Raw genomic sequence first — 18,662 nt, forward strand, 5'->3', positions numbered from 1 at the left:
GAAGAGAAAGCTTAAGAAGGAATTCTACACACACACACACACACACACACACACACACACACACACACAAAGAAGCCAGTCTTCTGATGACTCTACACCTTACTTTTTTTGTAATGCAGGGATAAAGCCTGGACTATAATTAAATAAAACATTTCACTTCCAACAATTAAGCTTTATTGATTAAGAAAGAAAAAAAATACAGGTAAGTATTTTTAAAGTGCTCTATTTTATGCTTTTAATCAGTGTTTTCTGTCTTATAGCATATACTAATTCATCACACTAAAATACTACATCATTCTTTTATAGTACGAAGATGTTTTCCAAGCCAGTAGGATTTCATTTCCATCATCAGAAAAAGTGAGAAATGAAGGTATACTTGGCTTTTTAGAGAATAAACGTGTTAGTTCATTTAGTACTAGATTATTCCAGAATAGAAATTAATAGGATTATTGGTCACAAAGTACAGAACTATCTCCAATGTTAACTATACCAAATCACATTTTTCTACTTAGTTTAAAAATAAACATAACTATGAACTCCAAAATGTTACCTTTTCTCACTCTATCCCAGTATATCACAAATTTATTTGATTATCATTAAAGAAAATGCATAGGAATTCAAAGAAATCATGATTTTTACAACTGACTTCCTTTCTCGTACTTCCCCTAGATGAATCAAACTCTACCAAGCCCCATCCTACAGTTTTTGTAACAAGATAATTCATTTCCTTGGCAGCTAAGAATCCATTTCCTTTCCCTTTGGCGAAGCTGCTGTTCATAAAATACAAATAAAATGATCTAATCCAAATAAACATAAAACTAAGTTAAAACTTTAAAACTCAAAAACAAAAATATAAGTGTTCCACTTATATGGAACTTATAGTGGAGCTTTGAAGAGTTCCACTATCCAAAGCCAAGTAGATGTGATGATTTATAATGGGATCAGCTATCAAGCTTAAATATTCTATAACATTTAGGAGTGTCAGGTTTCTGCATGAAAAAGGTAAACAGATGACATTAATTTATCAGTTGAAAGCATTATTCTGTGTGTTGAAAAACAAAAGAGAATGTGCAGGTAAAGAAGATGTATGTCAATTCTGGTGAAGACATTTTTAAACATATTAGAATAATGTTACAGGAGCTTCCTCCTTTGACACTTAATTTCCTTTGTTGGCATATAATTTTTTGCACACATATTAACATGCCGAATAAAACACAGTTTATGAAGGTATGGCAATCTGAAAAAAGAAAAATCTATTCCAAGTTGTTATTGGAAGTTGTTATTGCTGTTCCAAGTTGAATATTCTACAAATATTCATCATGTACATTATATGTAAAGTATGATAAGTGCAGTATGCCCAGGGTTTTAAGATTAGAAGTGAGTAATTCTTGGAAATTTAGTAAACCATGGAAGACAGGATAGAAAACTATTTAAAACGTCAAGTATTTTAAATTATTCTTTAAGTCATAAAATATAATAAAGATAATAATTACCTTTTCTTCCAAAAATCTTATTCTTTTCTTTAAGAAAGAGTTCTCTTTCTCTGAATCCTTAAGTCGTTTTTTGATGTCTTCATATGCAGTGACAAGGGCAAAATGTGAAGCAACAGACTCATCTCCTGAATATATTGAGATTGGAGTCACCGTATCTCTCCTATGTGCTTTTTCATGATTCAGAATGCAGATATCATCTTCTACCAGTGCATCCATGACAGCTTTTTAAAAGAACATAAAATACAAATGTCTCATTGAATAAATGAGCAAGAGAGATGTATTCAGAATGAGCATACTGGGGCAATGTTTAAAAACTCTTTTCTTTTAGAGGCAGCATAAAATACTGGTAAAGGGCATGGACTCTGAAACCAGATTCTAGGAGCTGCATCCAAGTACTACTACTTAGAGCCAGTGTGGCTTTGGGCAAGATGCTTAATCTCTCTGCCTCAGTTTCCTTATTTATAAAGTATAAAAAATCGTAGCGACTATTTCACAGAATTCATAAGAATATTAAATGAGTTGATATCTATAAAGCATTTGAAACCAACCGAAGCTATTATTAAGTTTTAGAAAAAGTTGTGAAACCATTTTTATGGAAAGGATAAACATTTTTAAATACTTAATACCCATTATTTTTTTCTTATCAGCATTTCCACTTACATATATAAATAGCAAGTTTTATAGCTTCCCAAACTATAAATTATCAAAAACTCCAAGTACAATTCATTACAAGACTATTACAGAAGTTTTAAGGCATGCTCCACTATATTCTTCCCATACCAGTAGTTGTTTGTTGTGCAACTGCAATAGTACCCATTAAAAAAACTTTTTAAAATGTTTTTTTTTTTATTTTTGAGAGAGAGAGCATGTGAGGGAGAGGCAGAGAGAGAGGGAGACACAGAATCTGAACCAGGCTCCAGGCTCTGAGCTGTCAGCAGAGAGCCCAACCCGGGGCCCGAACACATGAACTGCGAGATCATAACCTGAGCCGAAGTTAGATGCTTAACTGACTGAGCCCCCCAGGGGCCCCGGAATTAACATTTCAGTACTTACCGTGTCCTAGTACCTTGTACTACATTCTCTTAATACTATCTCATTTAAACCCATCCAAACAATTCTATGAGGTAGGTATCATCTACATTTTATAGGATCAAAAAGGTTAAGTACTCAGTCCAAGTAAAAGCTAGTAGATGTTAGTTAGCTCTGTGAGGGTCCAAGTTATGTTTGTTTTGTTCATCATTGTGCCCCCAACTCTAACACCTAAGAGAAGCAGCCAGTTACTCCATTGGTTAGGGAACTTACTTGCTCTGTACATCTACTTTTGCTGTTAGGTTCATCATTACTTCCCCATCTGAGAGTTATGTTCCTGAAAAACACTGTGGAAGGAGAAATTGTGGCTGAAACCTTTTAAGACCTCATGGGAAAAACAGGGTAAGAGGGACTGCATATCATAAGAGAACCTAAAAAATCCTTTTAAACATTTTTAAGTTTGAAATAAAACACCAAATACAGCATTCTAAATAAAGACTATAATGGAATTTCATGTATCTTACATAATTAAGGACTACTGAAAAAAATTTTATTTACTATTCCTTGCTTGGAATAATATTTTATTGCTTATTGTGTCAGTCACTGTTCCAAGAATATTAAAGGTGAGGAATTGAAGTAAAAGGAATTTAAGTAATTTTCCCAAGTAACATAGTAAATAATGAACTGAGATATAAACATAGGTGATTAAACCACAGAATCCATGTTTTACTATGCCTGCTCTTCTCCAAAACTTCTAGCCTCCCTCCCTGTATCAATCAATGCCTATAAAGTCCATTTTGCTGTATTTCAGACAACATGAGTATTAGGAAAAGTGTGTGTTTTTCTGGTTCTGGTCTTCTATCACTGTATTTCTGCTTTACTGGTTTTACAATGAAAAGCTTCCAATTGTTCTCAACTAATGTTAGAGTTTGGTATGCCTAGCAATTTTTTTATATCTAGGATTATAGGAGAGGTAGGCAAAAATGAATGTGTGTACTACAATCTGAGTAGGTGAAAGCTATCAGACAATTTTCACCAATACCAACTTGAAAATTTCTAAGCAGGGCACCTGGGTGGCTCAGCCAGTTAAGCATCCGACTTCAGCTGAGGTCATGAGCTCACAGTTCATGAGTTCGAGCCCCACGTCAGGCTCTGTGCTGATACCCATAAGCCTCAAGTCTGCTTTGGATTCTGTGTCTTCCTTTCTCTCTGCCCCTCCCCCCGATCACATTCTCTCTTCCTCTCAAAAATAATAAACATTAAAAATATTAAAAATTTTTTTCTAACCATATAGGACAACTCCTACTCTTAAGTTAGAATCTTTCCCAGCCTGTCAATAAAGTCCAAAAATAAGAAAGGACTATGCTACCTACATATCCCAAAAAGGTGGCAGGTCCTTAGAACCATACTTAATTTCTGCTGCTTCTGGTGGAAGATATACTTTCTTCTCGTAATGAAGAAAAAGTTTTCTTCCTTTAATGGGGTTTACTTTTTCCTCTCTGAATTCAACCCTTTTCCAAAATAACAGCAAACATCATACCAGTCATGCTGCTGATAGCTGAAATGTTGATATTTCCTCTCCAAAAGGAAAGTATGGGTTATTCCCACATTGCAAACTGCAAGTATGCATATGTATATCCACATAAGATTCTTTCTCCTACATATTATATCTGAAAAGCTTGCTAAGCAGAACAAGAATAGTTCGCTAGTTAAGTGGCAGCATGCAGTATAGTTTAAGGAGAGATAAAACTGTGCCCATCTTAGACATAATTTCTCATATCTTAATATCCAAATGAGGAGTTATTCAACTGGGATAATTTTTTCTCCAAAGAAAGTTGAAAAACAAGAAGTAAGCATAAACTGCTCTACACAATCAACACAGATGTCCTACAGACTGTGCACTTTAAGGATCAGAGCATATATGCTTTTACTTTACACAAAGTTCTAGCTAGCTCAGCTGTGTGATTTCCTATTCATTTTTATCACGAAACAATCATTTATTCAGCAAGGAAAACCCAGTGTGGAAAACAGCTGTGCAGTAAAATAATTACCACACCATAAAGATAAGTAATATATTTGAAACAAGAGAGAATGCTATGAAAATTGAGGGTTGGGAAGGAGGAATGGTTTTGAAAGAAGTATCACACACACAAAAAATGACTCTTAGTCCCGTACTCTTAAGTGAAGAGGATGGTTATTTTCATTGTACTTAAAACTTCTAGGAAGGAGAAACAAGTTCAAAGACCTGAAAGTGTGGGGAGAAGGTATGAAAAGATAAACAGCAAAATGTGAAATAAAAAAACCTAACAGAAACAAACTCTCTTTATAACAGAGAGACTACAGAATTTGGTCCTTATTCTATGGAATTCAAGAATGGATAGGATTCAAGAATGTGAAGAATACACAATATTTATAAAATGTATCTGTAACCAAATGAACTACTCAGTATTGTGCTAAGTATTTTAAAAACATTATCCCATTTAATTCTCATGACTACACTCTGAGGTAGAAAATCTTACTGTATTCATTTCACGGATGAGAAAACTGGGGCCTGGGAAGGTTACAAAGCTTAACCAAGATCAGATAACATACAGTACAAGCACTTGGATTTCAGAGCCTGAACTATCAGTATTTCCCCCCCCCCCAAGATTTTTCCACATACTCAGATTTGTTAAGAACTACAAAACTAGGAATCTTATGGAACGACTTTTAAGTATCTTAGATGGAAGGAGATATAATGATATAACAAAGTCACATGTATAGTATGATAAGTGGTCCTTTTTAGGACAAAATCAGTAATGCGATTGGCTTATTTTATATATTTAAATCTTATTTCCTATTTTGGTTTTAAATCACCAAAAAGGTGCATTTGGTGAGAAATATGAGAAAGTATTATTTGCATTTATATGCTTCTTTCAGGTTTCATACTATTATTCCAAATATTTACTTATTGTACTATAAACATGACTTGGAAAGCACTGGAAAGCAGCATGAAAATTGCTTATCTTAATTGTCCTAAAAATTATATGAGAAATAGCCATAGATTAAAACACACCCAAGGGGTGCCTGGCCAGTTCAGTTGGTAGAGCATGCAACTTTTGACCTTGGGGTTGTGAGCTTGAGCCCCATGTTGAGTGTTGAGATTACTTAAAAACTGGGGTTAAGCATCTGGCTCTTGCTTTCAGCTCAGGTCATGATCTCACAGTTCATGGGATCCAGCCCTGCATGGGGCTCTGTGCTGACAGCATGTACCCGGGTTGGGATTCTCTCTCCTCTCTCTCTTTCTAAATAAATAAGTAAACTTAAAAAAAAGAATACAACAACTGAAATAAAAAATACATTAGAGGGAATCAACAGATTAGAAGATGCAAAAGAATGAATCAGCAAACTGGAAGACAAGATAATAGAAAGGACCTAAACTAAACAGCAATAAAAAAGGAGGACGAGGAGGAGGAAGAAGAGGAGGAAGAGGAAGAATTTTACAAAATGAGGGTAGGCTAAGGGATCTCTTGGACAATATCAAGTAAACATACATTCACATTTCAGAGGTCCCAGAAAGAAAGAAAACTTATTTGACAAAAATAATAGCTGAAAACTTCCCTAACCTGGGGAAGGAAACAGACATCCAGGTACAGAAAGCAACCAGAGTCCCAAACAAGATGGACCAAAGGAGGTCCACAACATGACATACATTAAAATATCATCAAAGATCAAAGATAAAGAATTTTAAAAGCAGCAACTTTGCAGGCCAGAAGAGACTGGCATGATATATACAAAGTGCTGAAACGTAAATAACCTACATCCAGGAATATTCTACCCAACAACATTATCATTCAGAATTGAAGGAGAGATAATCGTTTTCCAGACAAGCAAAAGTTAAAGGAGTTCATCACCACTAAACTGGTATTATAATAAACGTTGAAGGGACTTTAAGTGGAAAAGAAATGACCATAATTAGAAAAGGAAAAAATTTCAAGAGTAAAAATAGAAGCAAACATACAGTAAAGTTAGTACAGCAATCATTTATAAAGCTAGTATGAACGTTAAAAAACACAAGTAGTAAAATCTATTATGTCCTAAAAAAATTACTTAAGAGTAGTAACAAAATAAAAAAGATGTAAAATATGGCAACGTATACATAAAATGTGGGAGTAAAAATGAGGTTCTTTCAAAATGTGTTTGAACTTAAGTGACCATCAATTTACTACAGACTGTTACACTTAGGATGTCAAATATGAAACTCATGGTAGCCACAAACCAAAAACCTTTAAAGATACACAAAAAAAGAGAAAGAAAGCCAAGCATAACACTAAAGAAAGTTCTCAATCACAGGGAAAGAGATCAAGAAAGGAACTGAGAAAAACTACAAAAATAACCAGAAGACAATTAACAAAAAATGGCACTAAGCACATACCTATCAACAATTTTTTTTTTTTTAATATTTATTTGGAGAGAGAGACAGAGACAGCGAACAAAAGAGCGCATGCATGCACAAGAGGGGCAGAGAGAAAGAGGGAGAGAGAAAATCTCAAGCAGGCTCCATGCTCAGGGCAGGGCCCAACGAGGGGCTCAAGATCATGACCTGAGCAGAAATCAAGAGTCAGAAGAAGCACAACTAACTGAGCCACCCAGGTACCCCTATCAAGGATTACTTTAAACGTGAGTGGTCTAAATGTTCCAATCTAACGACATAGGGTGAAGAATAGATTAAAAAAACAAGACCTACCTATATGCTGCCTATAAGAGACTCACTTCAGATTGAAGTGAAGGACTGAAAAACGATATTCCATGCAAACTAAAGCAAAAAAATCTGGGGTATGTCGGAGCAGCTTGGGTGTGGGAGGAGCGGCTGCAACCAGGCAGCCCAACTTTGTAAAGGCTCTCAGCACTCTGTGACCTGCAGGCACCCAGCATGCACCTACCCTACTGCCACAATGCCCAAGAGGAAGGTCAGCTCCACTGAGGGGGTGGCAAAGGAGTAGCCCAAGAGGAAATTGGTGAGGCTGTCCGCCAAACCTGCACCCACAAAAGTGGAAAAGAAGCCAAAAAAGGAGGAAGAAAAGGATAAATCTTCAGACAAAAAAAAAGTAAAGGGGAAAAGGAAAGCAAAGGGAAAACAGGCTGAAGTGGCTAACCAAGAAACAAAAGGAAACCAACCTACAGAAAATGGAAAAACTGAAAATGAGGGGAGTCTAGCCTCTGATGAAGCAGCAGAGAAAGAAGCCAAGTCTGATTAATATCATATACCATGTCTTATTAGTAGTGGTCCCTGTCTCCCTACGTATACAATCCAGAGGAATAGTTTTATTAACTATTTTGTGAATGCAGGTTCTTTAGTAGCTCCACAAACATTTTTAGGAAGGAGGGAATCCCCCCTCATACCATTATTTAAGCGTAAATGCTTTTTTAAAAAGGTGAAACCATTTGCTAGTTGTTAATTTTTATTTTTTGGTACAACCAGAAAATAGCGGGATATTGAATATGGGATGCTTTGATTATCTTAGGTGTCAGTTTAACATTCCATAGATGGGGCAGTTTTTATATCCTATAATGCCAAGCATACTAAATGTCAGTTTGGAGTCAGTCATGAGTTTACTAGGTCTTGAACATCTTAAATTACTTCTATTCCAATGTTGTTTTTGACAGAATTGATTCCTAAAGAAGACCACTCCTTGATCTTGCCTCTCCCTGTCAGAATTTTGTGCCCTCTGTAACATCTTGGATTTGGTCCAGTTTTCCTAGTAACTTTGCTAATGTGCTGTGCCAGACTGAAAATTTGAGTATGTAATGTATATAATATTAAATTGTGAAATAATGGGACTTAACAATGCAACAGCATATCAACATTTGAATATATTGCTGTTAAGAAAAATTTGCCTCCAAATTTTAAGCTGAAAGGTCACTGAAATAACCTTTAGAAAAAGAAATCACAACTACGTGATTTTTCAAATTGTTCGGTACATATGTCTAGAAGTGTGTACAAATTGAAATGTCTGTTCTGATCCCCAGAACAAACAATAAAAACTCAATTACGGGGAAAAAAAAAAAAACCTGTGAGCACCAATACTTATCAGATGAAACAGACTTTCACACAGACTGTAATAAGAGACAAAGAAGAGCATTATGTAACTATAAAGGGATCAACCCAACAAGAGAATGTAACAATTATAAATATCTATGCATCTGACATTGGAGCACCTAAATAAATAAAGCAAACATTAGTTAGCAGACAAGAAGGGAGAAACTGACAGTAATACAATAATAGTCAGAAACTTTAACACCCTACTTACATCAATGGATAGGTCATCCAGGCAGAGAATCAATAAGGAAATGGTGTTTCTGAAAGACACATTAGACCAGAGGGACTTAACACAGACATATATAGAACATTCCACCCAAAACAACAGAATACACATTCTTTTCAAGTGCACGTAGAACATTCTCCAGAATAGATCACGTTAGGCCACAAAACAAGTCTCAATAAATTTAAGAATATAATCATACCAAGAATCTTTTCTGACCACAATAATATGAAACTAAAAATCAATCCCAAGAGAAAAACTGGAAAAACACAAACATGTGAAGGCTCAACAACATGGCACTAAACAACCAATGGGTCAATGAAGACATCAAAGAGAAACTTAAAAAAAAATACACTGAGAAAATGAAAATGAACACACAATGGTCCCAAATCTTTGGGACACAGCAAAAGAAGTTTTAAGAGGGATATTTAATGCAATACTGGTCTATATCGAGAAAAAAACTTTAATTAAAAAAAATTTTTTTAATGTTTATTTTTGACAGAGAGAGAGAAAGCACAAGCAGGGGGAGGTAGAGAGTGAGGGAGACACAGAATCAGAAGCAGGCTTCAGGCTCTGAGCTGTCAGCACAGAGCTGGACACAGGGCTTGAACTCACAGACTGCAAGATGATGACCTGAACTCAAGTCAGAGGCTTAACCAACTGAGCCACCCAGGAGCCCCAGGAAAAATTTCAAATAAACAATCTAACAATATACCTACAGGAACCAGAAGAAGAACAAAGTCCACAGTTACTAGAAGGCAGAAAGTAATAAAGATCAGAGCAGAAGTAAACGAAATAGACCAAAATAAACGAAATAGAGACCAAATAACAATAGAAAAGATTAATGAAATAAAGAACTGGTTGTCTGAAGGGACAAACAAAATTGATACACCTCTGGCCAGACTCATAAAGAGAAAAAAAGGAGAGAGGCCCCCAAAAAAGTCAGAAATGAAAGAGGAGAAATAACAACTGATATCACTCAAAGACAAAAAAGATTTTAAGAGACTACTATGAAAAACTATGTATCAACAAACTGGACAAACAACTGAAAAGAAATGGATAAACTCCTGGAAACACAATCTTCCAACACTGAGTCAGGAAAAATAGAAAATCTGAACAAGCAATTACTAGTAATAAAATTGAATCATTAACTTAAAACACTCTGAACAAACAAAATCCTGGATGAGATGGATTCACCAGGTGAATTCTACCAAAGATTTAAAGAATTAATACTTATTCTCAAACCGTTCCAAAAACAGAAGAGGAAGGAAAACTTCCAAATTCATTCTATGAAGCCAGCAGTATCCTGATACTAAAACCAGACAAAGACACTACAAAAAAAAAAAAAAAAAAAAAAAAAAAAAAAAAAAAAAAAAAAAAAAAGAAAAGAAAAGAAAAGAAAAGAAAACTACAGGTCAATATCCCTGATGAAGTCAAACAAATACTAGCAAAAATCCTCAAACAAAATTTTACCAAACTGCATTCAAAAATACATGAAAAGGATCATTCACCACAATCATATGGGATTTCTTCTGGGTATGAAGGATGGTTCAATATCCACAAATCAAGTTAATGTGACATACCACATTAGCAAAATGAAGGATAAAAGTAAGATGATCATCTCAATAGATCCAGAAAAAGCACTGGACAAAATTCAACAGCTGTTCATAATAAAAACTCTCTCAACAAAGTGGGTTTAGAGAGAACATACCTCAGGATAATTAAGGTCATATATGAAAACCCCACAGCTAACATCATAATACTGAAAACCTGAGAGCTTTTCTTCCAAGATCAGGAACAAGACAAGAGTGTTCTCACCACTTTTAATCAACATAGTACTGGAAGGTCCTAGCCTAGGAAGTTCTAGTAAACAAACAAGAAAAAGAAATAAAGGGCATCCAAACTGGTAAGAAGTAAAACTGTCATTATTTACAGATGACATGGCACTAGACATAAAAAAAAAAAAAAAACCTGAAGACTCCACCAAAATTAGAATAAACAAGTTCAGTAAAGTTGTTTACAAAATTAATATACAGAAATCTGTTGTTTTTATACACTAATAAAAAAGTAGCAGAAAGAGAAATTAAAACAGTTCCATTTACAATTGAACCAAAAAGAACAAAATACCTAACAATAAACTTAACCAAGGAAGTGAAAGATCTGTACAGTGAAAACTATAAAACAATGAAAGAAATTGAAGACAACACAAATGAAACATATCCCATACTTTTGGGTTAGAAGAGTATTGTTAAAATGTACATCCTATACACAAAGCAATCTACAGATTTAATACAATCCCAGTCAAAATACCAACAGCATTTTTCACAGAACTAGAACAAATGATACTAAAATTTGTATGGAATCATAAAAGACCCTGGATATCCAAAGCAGTCTTGAGAAAGAAGAACAAAGCTGGATATACTACAATTCCAGATTTCAAGATATACTACAAAGCTACAGTAATCAAAATAGTATGGTAGTGGCACATAAACAGACACAGAATAGAGAGCTCAGAAATAAACCCATGCTGACATGGTCAATTAATCTATGACAATGGAGACAAGATTAGGCAACGGGGAAAAAGATAGTCTCCTCAACAACTGGTATTGAGAAAATTAGACAGCTACATGCAAAAGAATGAAACTGCACCACACTCTTATACCATATACAAAAATACACTCAAAATGCATTAAAGACCTAAATGTGAGACCTGAAATCATAAAATTAGAAGAAAATCTAGGCAGTAATCTCTTTGTCATTAGACTTAGCAACATTTTTCTAGACATGTCTCCTCAGGAAAGGGAAACAAAAGCAAAAATAAACTATTGGGGCTACACCAAAATAAACAAACTCACATGGCAAAGGAAACCATCAACAAAACACAAAGGCAATCTACCAAATGGGAGAAGAGATTTGCATATGGCGTATTGATAAGGGGTTAATATTGATAATATAAAAACTTATATAACACTAAAAAAATCCCAATATGACCAAAAAATGGGGAGAGGACCTGAATAGACATCTATCCAAAGAAGACATACAGACGGCCAACAGATACATTAAAAGATGCTCAATATCACTAACCATCAGGGAAATGCAAATCAAAACCACAAGGATATAGAACCTTACAACTGTCAGAATAGCTACTATCAAAAACACAAAAAATATTAAGTGTTGGCAAAGATGCACAGAAAAAGAGGCCCTAGTGCATTCCCTAGTGGAAATGTAAATTGGTATAGTCACTGTGGAAAACATGATGGAATAGAAAAACACATATTCTGGAATAGAATGGAATAGAAAAAAACCATTTAAAAATAGAAAAACCGTATCACTCCATAATTCCCCCCCAAAATGGAAACACTAATTTGAAATGATATATGCACCCCTATGTTTACTGTAGCATTTACAACAGCCAAGATATGGAGACAACCTAAGTGTCCATTGATAAATGGATAATGAAGATACGGTACACACATACACACACAATGGAATATTAGCCGTAAAAAAGAATGAGATCTTGCCATTTGTGACAACAGGGATAGACCTACAGGGCATCATGCTAATGAAATAAGTCAAAGACAAATCTTATATGATTTTACTTAGATGTACAATCTAAAAAACAAAAGAACAAAAGCAGAAATGGTCCATAAATACAGAGAACTAATGGTTGCCAGAGGGGTAGGGATGAGCATAGCATAATATATACAGTTGTTAAATCAGTATATTTTACACCTGAAACTAATATAACAATATGTTAACTATATTTCAGTAAATAAATAAAATGATAATGGAAAACAATAAACAAAAATACTGACTGCTAGACTGCACTGCAGATCTATGCAAGTCAGTATATATAGATATAGATATATATACATCTATAGACATATCTATATCTGTATCTATATCTACATATAGATATAGATACATATCTGGGATGAAAATGTCAAACTGAACTTTTGACTTTTGAATCATCCCATATGATTTTAAGTCCCTATCCAATTTGAGAGTCATTACTCTACAAAGTGGCTATTATGCGATTCATAGAATTCCAACTGTAACTAGTATTATTAAACAATTGTGGGCATGGTTAGTTTTATATTATCAATTGTTAAACAACACCTAACTTTTGCATGGAGATTTTGTTTTTAAAATTATAGAAAGCAACTTCATTATCTCTCTCATCACAATAGTATAGGAAAATCAGATAGATTTACCTATAGGAAATATATAATGCCAATATTTTATATATTTGGAATTAAACTGACTCTTCTTAGATGTTTACATAAGAAAAGTACAAATTAAAAGAGAATTAAAAAGGGTTACGGTGAAAGATGTTGACAGTTATTGCTGAGAACAATGAAATTCCCAAGAATGATTAAAACGTGTTCTCGTCAGCCAATCCCAACATGAGGGGCAGATGATTCTACACTATCAATAAGCAAAGCTCTCTACGATTCAACTCCATTTTGAAATGATCTACCCAGAGACAGTAACGTATTCCACAGGTAAAGGGCTTGGTGCCACAAGACTGCCCTCACTTTGGATGCTAATTGTAAGCCTAGGTTGTTACCTGTGCTTCCGACCACACAGATACACAGGTCCTGAACAAAGCAGCTCTGTCCTCCTGGAGTTTGAGGCTGGCACAGTGGCATGTGAAAAAGTTCTGGGAGCTCTCTGAACCCTCTCCTCTTTAGGTTTTCACAAAGGCTTCCTTACACAGAAATGATTAAGCCATTGGCAATCGATCCAACTTTCAGCTCCTTCCCTCTACCAACCTTGGTGGGACTGAAAGCTCCAACCCTCTAATTACATGGTTGGTTTCCTTGGCAATCAGCCCCATCCTTAGTTGCTGTCCAAAGTCATCTCATTACCATAAACATAGTTTCAGTAAACAGGGACTGGTTATGAATAAGAAGACACCCATTTCACTTTCATGGCTCTGAAGCAATTTCAGTAAAAGAGGTTGTTAAGTGACCAAATAGGACAAAAGATGATCCCATACCTCTTACCCTCAGAAAATTCCAAGGGTTTGGGGAGCTGTGGGCCAAGAACTGTGGACAAAAGCCAAATACATATGAGAAACATATTTTGGCTATCTAAATGATCAAATATACGTTTCTTATAAATCACAATATTGCAATGATAATGGAGAAAGAGCAACGTATTTGCCATATAAGGTGGGTAAAAAGTAGCAAGAGTAGTTCCTGAGGCTAAGGGAGAGACCAAGAAAAAAACATTCAAACACTGTAAGAATTATTCTAGAAAATCCTAAATTGCAATCTTCACTACAATCAACATTAAGAGCCCAAGGTGAGACATGCTATACATATGGGGTTGTGAGATGCTAGAAAACACAGAAGTATCTTCTGACACCAGACAGGTCTTTTTTTTTTTTTTTAAACTAGGAAAACATAGGATTATCCTGTCCTATTTCATCATCATGGTATTTACCATATCCATCGCTTACCATATGCCAGGCACTAGTGCTTCCACAGGCATTTTCCAGCTTCTTAGGAAGGAACTCTTAACCTAATTTACAGCCAAGGTCTTAAAAAAATTAAATACCTTACTTACAGCTACATAAGTAATCAGTGGCAAAGCTGGGATGTGAACCCATATAAGCTTTCTGCTAAATCTGTGCTCTTAATACAACATTCTGAGAGACGATACAACATGGATTCGGATTTTTTCTAATAAGAATCTGGAAAAGGCAGAGCTCAGGGGTAGAAAGAACACTGACCAGAGATTCAGAAACCCAGACTCTAGTCTACAATCTGCCACCTTGATTACTGACAGGTTTACCTCTCTCGATCTAAATTTTCCCACCAATAAAATGACAGGGTTGAACTACATCACTAAGATCCCACCTTCCGAAATTGTGAAGGCAAAATTTAATGCAGATATAAAATGGCAACCTCAACAGACAGAAAGAATGCACATTTTCTCCAGAAACTGACTAACTGGTATAGCACAAACCTTACCTCAAATCCACACCAATCTTGGCTAGAAAGTTGTTATCACCACCACAGATAAAGAAACTTAAGCTCTGAAGAGGTGAGGCTCATTTCCCTGTAGTCGGACTGGTGGTAGCGACAGAGCTAGGGTTGGAATCAAGAACTATTTACCTCTTTTCCTCTATTCTATGTTGCCTCCTGAACTGAGCCTCCTGTTTCCATCATCCTTCTACTTCTGAAAAGCTAAATTATCCCTAACCCACTTCATAGGATCAGTCAAGACACGATGGGGCAAAGATGAAGTCTGATGGAGGCAAACGGATCAACGCTTACTCCTCGTTCCCTATTTTTAATCAAATAATTAGGCGCAGGAATGGCCTACCTAGTTTACAAAGAAGAGATAATCAAGTGCCTTTTTTCAAGAGACTGTCACTCTATGGATCTCAGCACTCAAATGTCCTACAATTCAGTAAGTGCCCCAAATATACTCAGCATCGGACATACAATATAAACAACTCCGTTTCCGTTTCTATAACCCTCACTGAGTGTCACTAAACTGCAACAGTCCAGAAGTAACACTTATGACTAGGGAATCATAAGACTTCCTCAGGGTTAGCATAAGTACAAAAGGCAATCTGCTTTTTATTCTTTTCATAAAGTAACATATCTCAATGGAACTGAGCACTTACATACATCAAGTGTTATTAGTATAGCAGTAATTACTCTCCAATAGCGATAACAGAACTATAACCAGAATATAAATACCACAAGAGAAAAAAGTAAACTACATTGGGTTTATTACTTCATGGATTAAGAAAAACCTCATCACATTTCATATAATCATGAAAATGTTGTGTTGACAATATTTACCGATGGTTTAGGGTAGGTCAGGCAGCTTTTAGGGGAACTACTTTTCTGTTCTTCATGACGATTCGTTAAATCTGCAGAAGACCTCTCATGTGGGCAAGAATTTCCTGTTATCACAGGTGGATTGACTAAGAGGCAAATGTTAGAAAGTGGGGAAGCCAAGGAATGAAAACCAGCCAGTTGATTCCAGAGCCAGCAAAACTCTTAGAAACTATGCGTCGGTGCGGTGAAAAGTAAACATAACTCTCATTTAGGAGATAGGAAAAATGAAGAAGAGATTTGGTCCCCCAACCAGTGTCAAGCGATTAAGTGGAAAATTCAGCACTCAGATCCTGAATTACTGTTCTGACTTAATCCAGTGCATTTCCCATTACACCATACTCCCTCTTTAATACTAAAACCTTACGTGTGTAAACAACTTCCCATTTAATAAATAATATCGCATTAAAATTTTCTAATGACCCCGTGAGGGATTATCATTCCTAACTTACAGATGAAGGAGGGAGCGAGCACAATAGCTTGGGAAATTAGATATGGCACGTTTAGAAAACTAGAACTTAAATTATATACTGAGATCTCGAGCAACCCAATTCAAAATTCCATAGTAAAAAAGAAAATGTTTCCTATGTTTGAGAGGCACGGGTCTATTTCCATCCTAAAACGTCACTACCCTGGGGCGCCTGGGTGGCTCAGTCGGTTAAGCGGCCGACTTCGGCTCAGGTCATGATCTCGCGGTCCGTGAGTTCGAGCCCCGCGTCGGGCTCTGTGCTGACAGCTCAGAGCCTGGAGCCTGTTTCAGATTCTGTGTTTCCCTCTCTCTGACCCTTCCCCGTTCATGCTCTGTCTCTCTCTGTCTCAAAAATAAATAAATGTTAAAAAACAAAAATTAAAAAAAAAAAGTCACTACCTTTGATCACCTTAGCGTATCTCCAACAACACACTCGTTTTAGTTAACACTTCACCTCGCTTTTGAGTATATAAGTTCCTTGTTTGTAGGAAACGACAGTCCACCTACCGTGCTTATAGTAGTAACTCAACAAATGATCGAAAACTCATGCCAAACACACAGGTCAGACGCTGGAGAAACGACGAATTACCTACTGTTAGCCTCGTTAACGTCAACCCCACAGCTTGGATGCCCCAGGCAGTAGCGTCCTAGCTACACAGCCTTCTTCCGTTCCCGATAGAAATGCAATTTCAATGAATGAAATGAAACTAAAGGCGCTCCATTAATTCAGAATATGAAAAGAAAATAAGCCAAAGGGGGAAATAAAGTGACGGAGGACGGAAGGCTTGGAAGAGCTAGCGTGCAAATCAAACAGGAGTTAGGGATGCCCAGGGGCGGGCCGCTCCCTAGTCAAAAAGGAGAGGGCAAGGGTTTGGGAAGAAAATGACGTGTCTCTTCCGAGCAGCAACAGCAGCGGAGGTTGATCCCGACACTGCCCGCACCCTTAGCCCGGTCGAATCGAGTCACTCACCCCGAAGACAGGCTCCGTAGGGCCGCCCCCAGGGCCGCCGAGTTTCGATTCCCCAGTGTTTGGAAACGGACCGAAAACAAACCGGGTCGCCAGAGGTCACCGCGGGCTTCCGGTTTCCTCGAAGACACCGCCGCTTCCCCAGAGAAGGCAGCCGCTGCGGGAACGCCGCGGAAGGATTCCCATTTCTTTAGCCTCGGCTGCCCCGCAGTGGGCGCAGCCCAGCCCGTCGGCTGGGGCCCGGGAGGTTCTGGAAGGAGGGCCAACGCTAGGCACAAGAGGCCGAGCCGGCCCGGCAGAAGGCCCGTTACCCAGCAACACGCGCGCGAGACCCGGGCCCGCCGGCACCCGCCTCGTCAGCGTCCGCCGACCGACAGCCGCCTCGCGTTCCGCGCAGGGGAAGCACTGTACAGGGGGGCTGGAAGCAGCGCACCGCCGGAAGTAGGGCCCCAGCTGTTCTCAGGCTAGACGCCAGGGCCGCGCGAGCAAACCGGAAGTCAGGCCGAAGGGAGCTGACAGGGCATTCCAGAAGGCACAGCTTTGAGGGGTGGGGGAAGGAGGATGTGGGCGCGGCGTACTACGTGTCCCGTGAGCCTCCGCGGCGGGGCGGGGCCGCGGCGACGCTAGGAGGCGGAGGCGTCGGCGGAGGCGAAGGCGGAGCTGGAGTTGGGTAAGGGCCGTTACCCGCCGCTGTGGCGGTCGAGTCGGTGGCTTGTTTTTCAGCAGTCCTCCAGCGACTTCTTTTCACTCAGCGACCGCTTGGGGGTCCCCGAGCGTTTGTGGTGCGTGTTGGTTGGGTCCTCTCAGCGCCGTTAAAGGTTAACAAAGCTCTCGCCTCGCTGTGGCTGGGAGTTGAAAACCTGTAACGATGCTTTCAGGACGAGGGGGGCGGCAGGAAGCTGTGCAGAGCTCCCCATCTCCGTTTCCTGGGCGCTGCTGCGAATTTTCAGGCTATCGTTTGAAACACAAGCTCGGCGAATTACTCATGGTCCCATAGTTATTCAGAACACTGCTCTTAAAAAAAAAAAAAAAAATCTAATTTTTTGAGTTTAGTGCCAAGCTTTGGGATTTGGGAATTGTACCCGGCTGCCCTAGAGTTGCTACGGCCTTTGGTCGTTTCTAGATGATAATCCCTGAGCTGCGGAGTCGCGAGTTGTTGAATTCGTTACTGTCCTTGGAGGTCGCAGTCAGGTGGATCCCCCTCAAGCTCTGCGGCTATTTCTGCCTTAAAAAAAATAAAGGAGAAAACGGTAAATGTAGGCAATTTATCCTCATTAACCGCCAATTAGCAACAATGACGCCCTTCGCCACCCTCTTACTTAGTATTTTGTCAACTGAAGGCTTAAATATTGGTTAAGGTTAGAAGATGTTTTTACATACCGTTTTGATTCATCACCCCACCTGTCATCTCTGATCAAAGGATGGGTTCGACTCAAGGGCTAACTTTTTTTTGGGGGGGGGGTGGAGACAGAGAGAGAGAGAGGGAGGCACAGAATCCGAAGCAGGCTCCAGGCTCTGAGCTGTCAGCACAGAGCCCAACAC

The 18,662-nt window shown here is 37.9% G+C and overlaps 1 protein-coding gene and 1 pseudogene across 5 annotated transcripts in view; one reads left to right on the plus strand and one right to left on the minus strand.

Annotated features, from left to right (window-relative positions):
- Positions 1-17,719, minus strand: part of AZI2 (5-azacytidine induced 2) — a 37,827-nt gene extending 20,108 nt beyond the window's left edge. Inside the window, exons 1-4 of one of the 5 annotated variants that reach the window (XM_049628924.1) lie at positions 17,124-17,719; positions 8,813-8,861; positions 2,796-2,869; positions 1,494-1,714 (exon numbers count right to left, since the gene is read on the minus strand). In XM_049628924.1, coding sequence (XP_049484881.1) covers positions 1,494-1,714; positions 2,796-2,808 — 234 coding nt within the window. In that variant the 5' untranslated portion in view covers positions 2,809-2,869; positions 8,813-8,861; positions 17,124-17,719. The other 4 variants (XM_049628928.1, XM_049628926.1, XM_049628929.1 and 1 more) reach the window with 4 other exon arrangements.
- LOC125921383 (non-histone chromosomal protein HMG-14-like) lies at positions 7,391-7,781 on the plus strand (annotated as a pseudogene).
- Positions 17,720-18,662: the final 943 nt, after the last annotated feature.

The sequence above is a fragment of the Panthera uncia genome, chromosome C2 (assembly GCF_023721935.1).
Source record: "Panthera uncia isolate 11264 chromosome C2, Puncia_PCG_1.0, whole genome shotgun sequence".
Classification (NCBI taxonomy): Eukaryota; Metazoa; Chordata; class Mammalia; order Carnivora; family Felidae; genus Panthera; species Panthera uncia.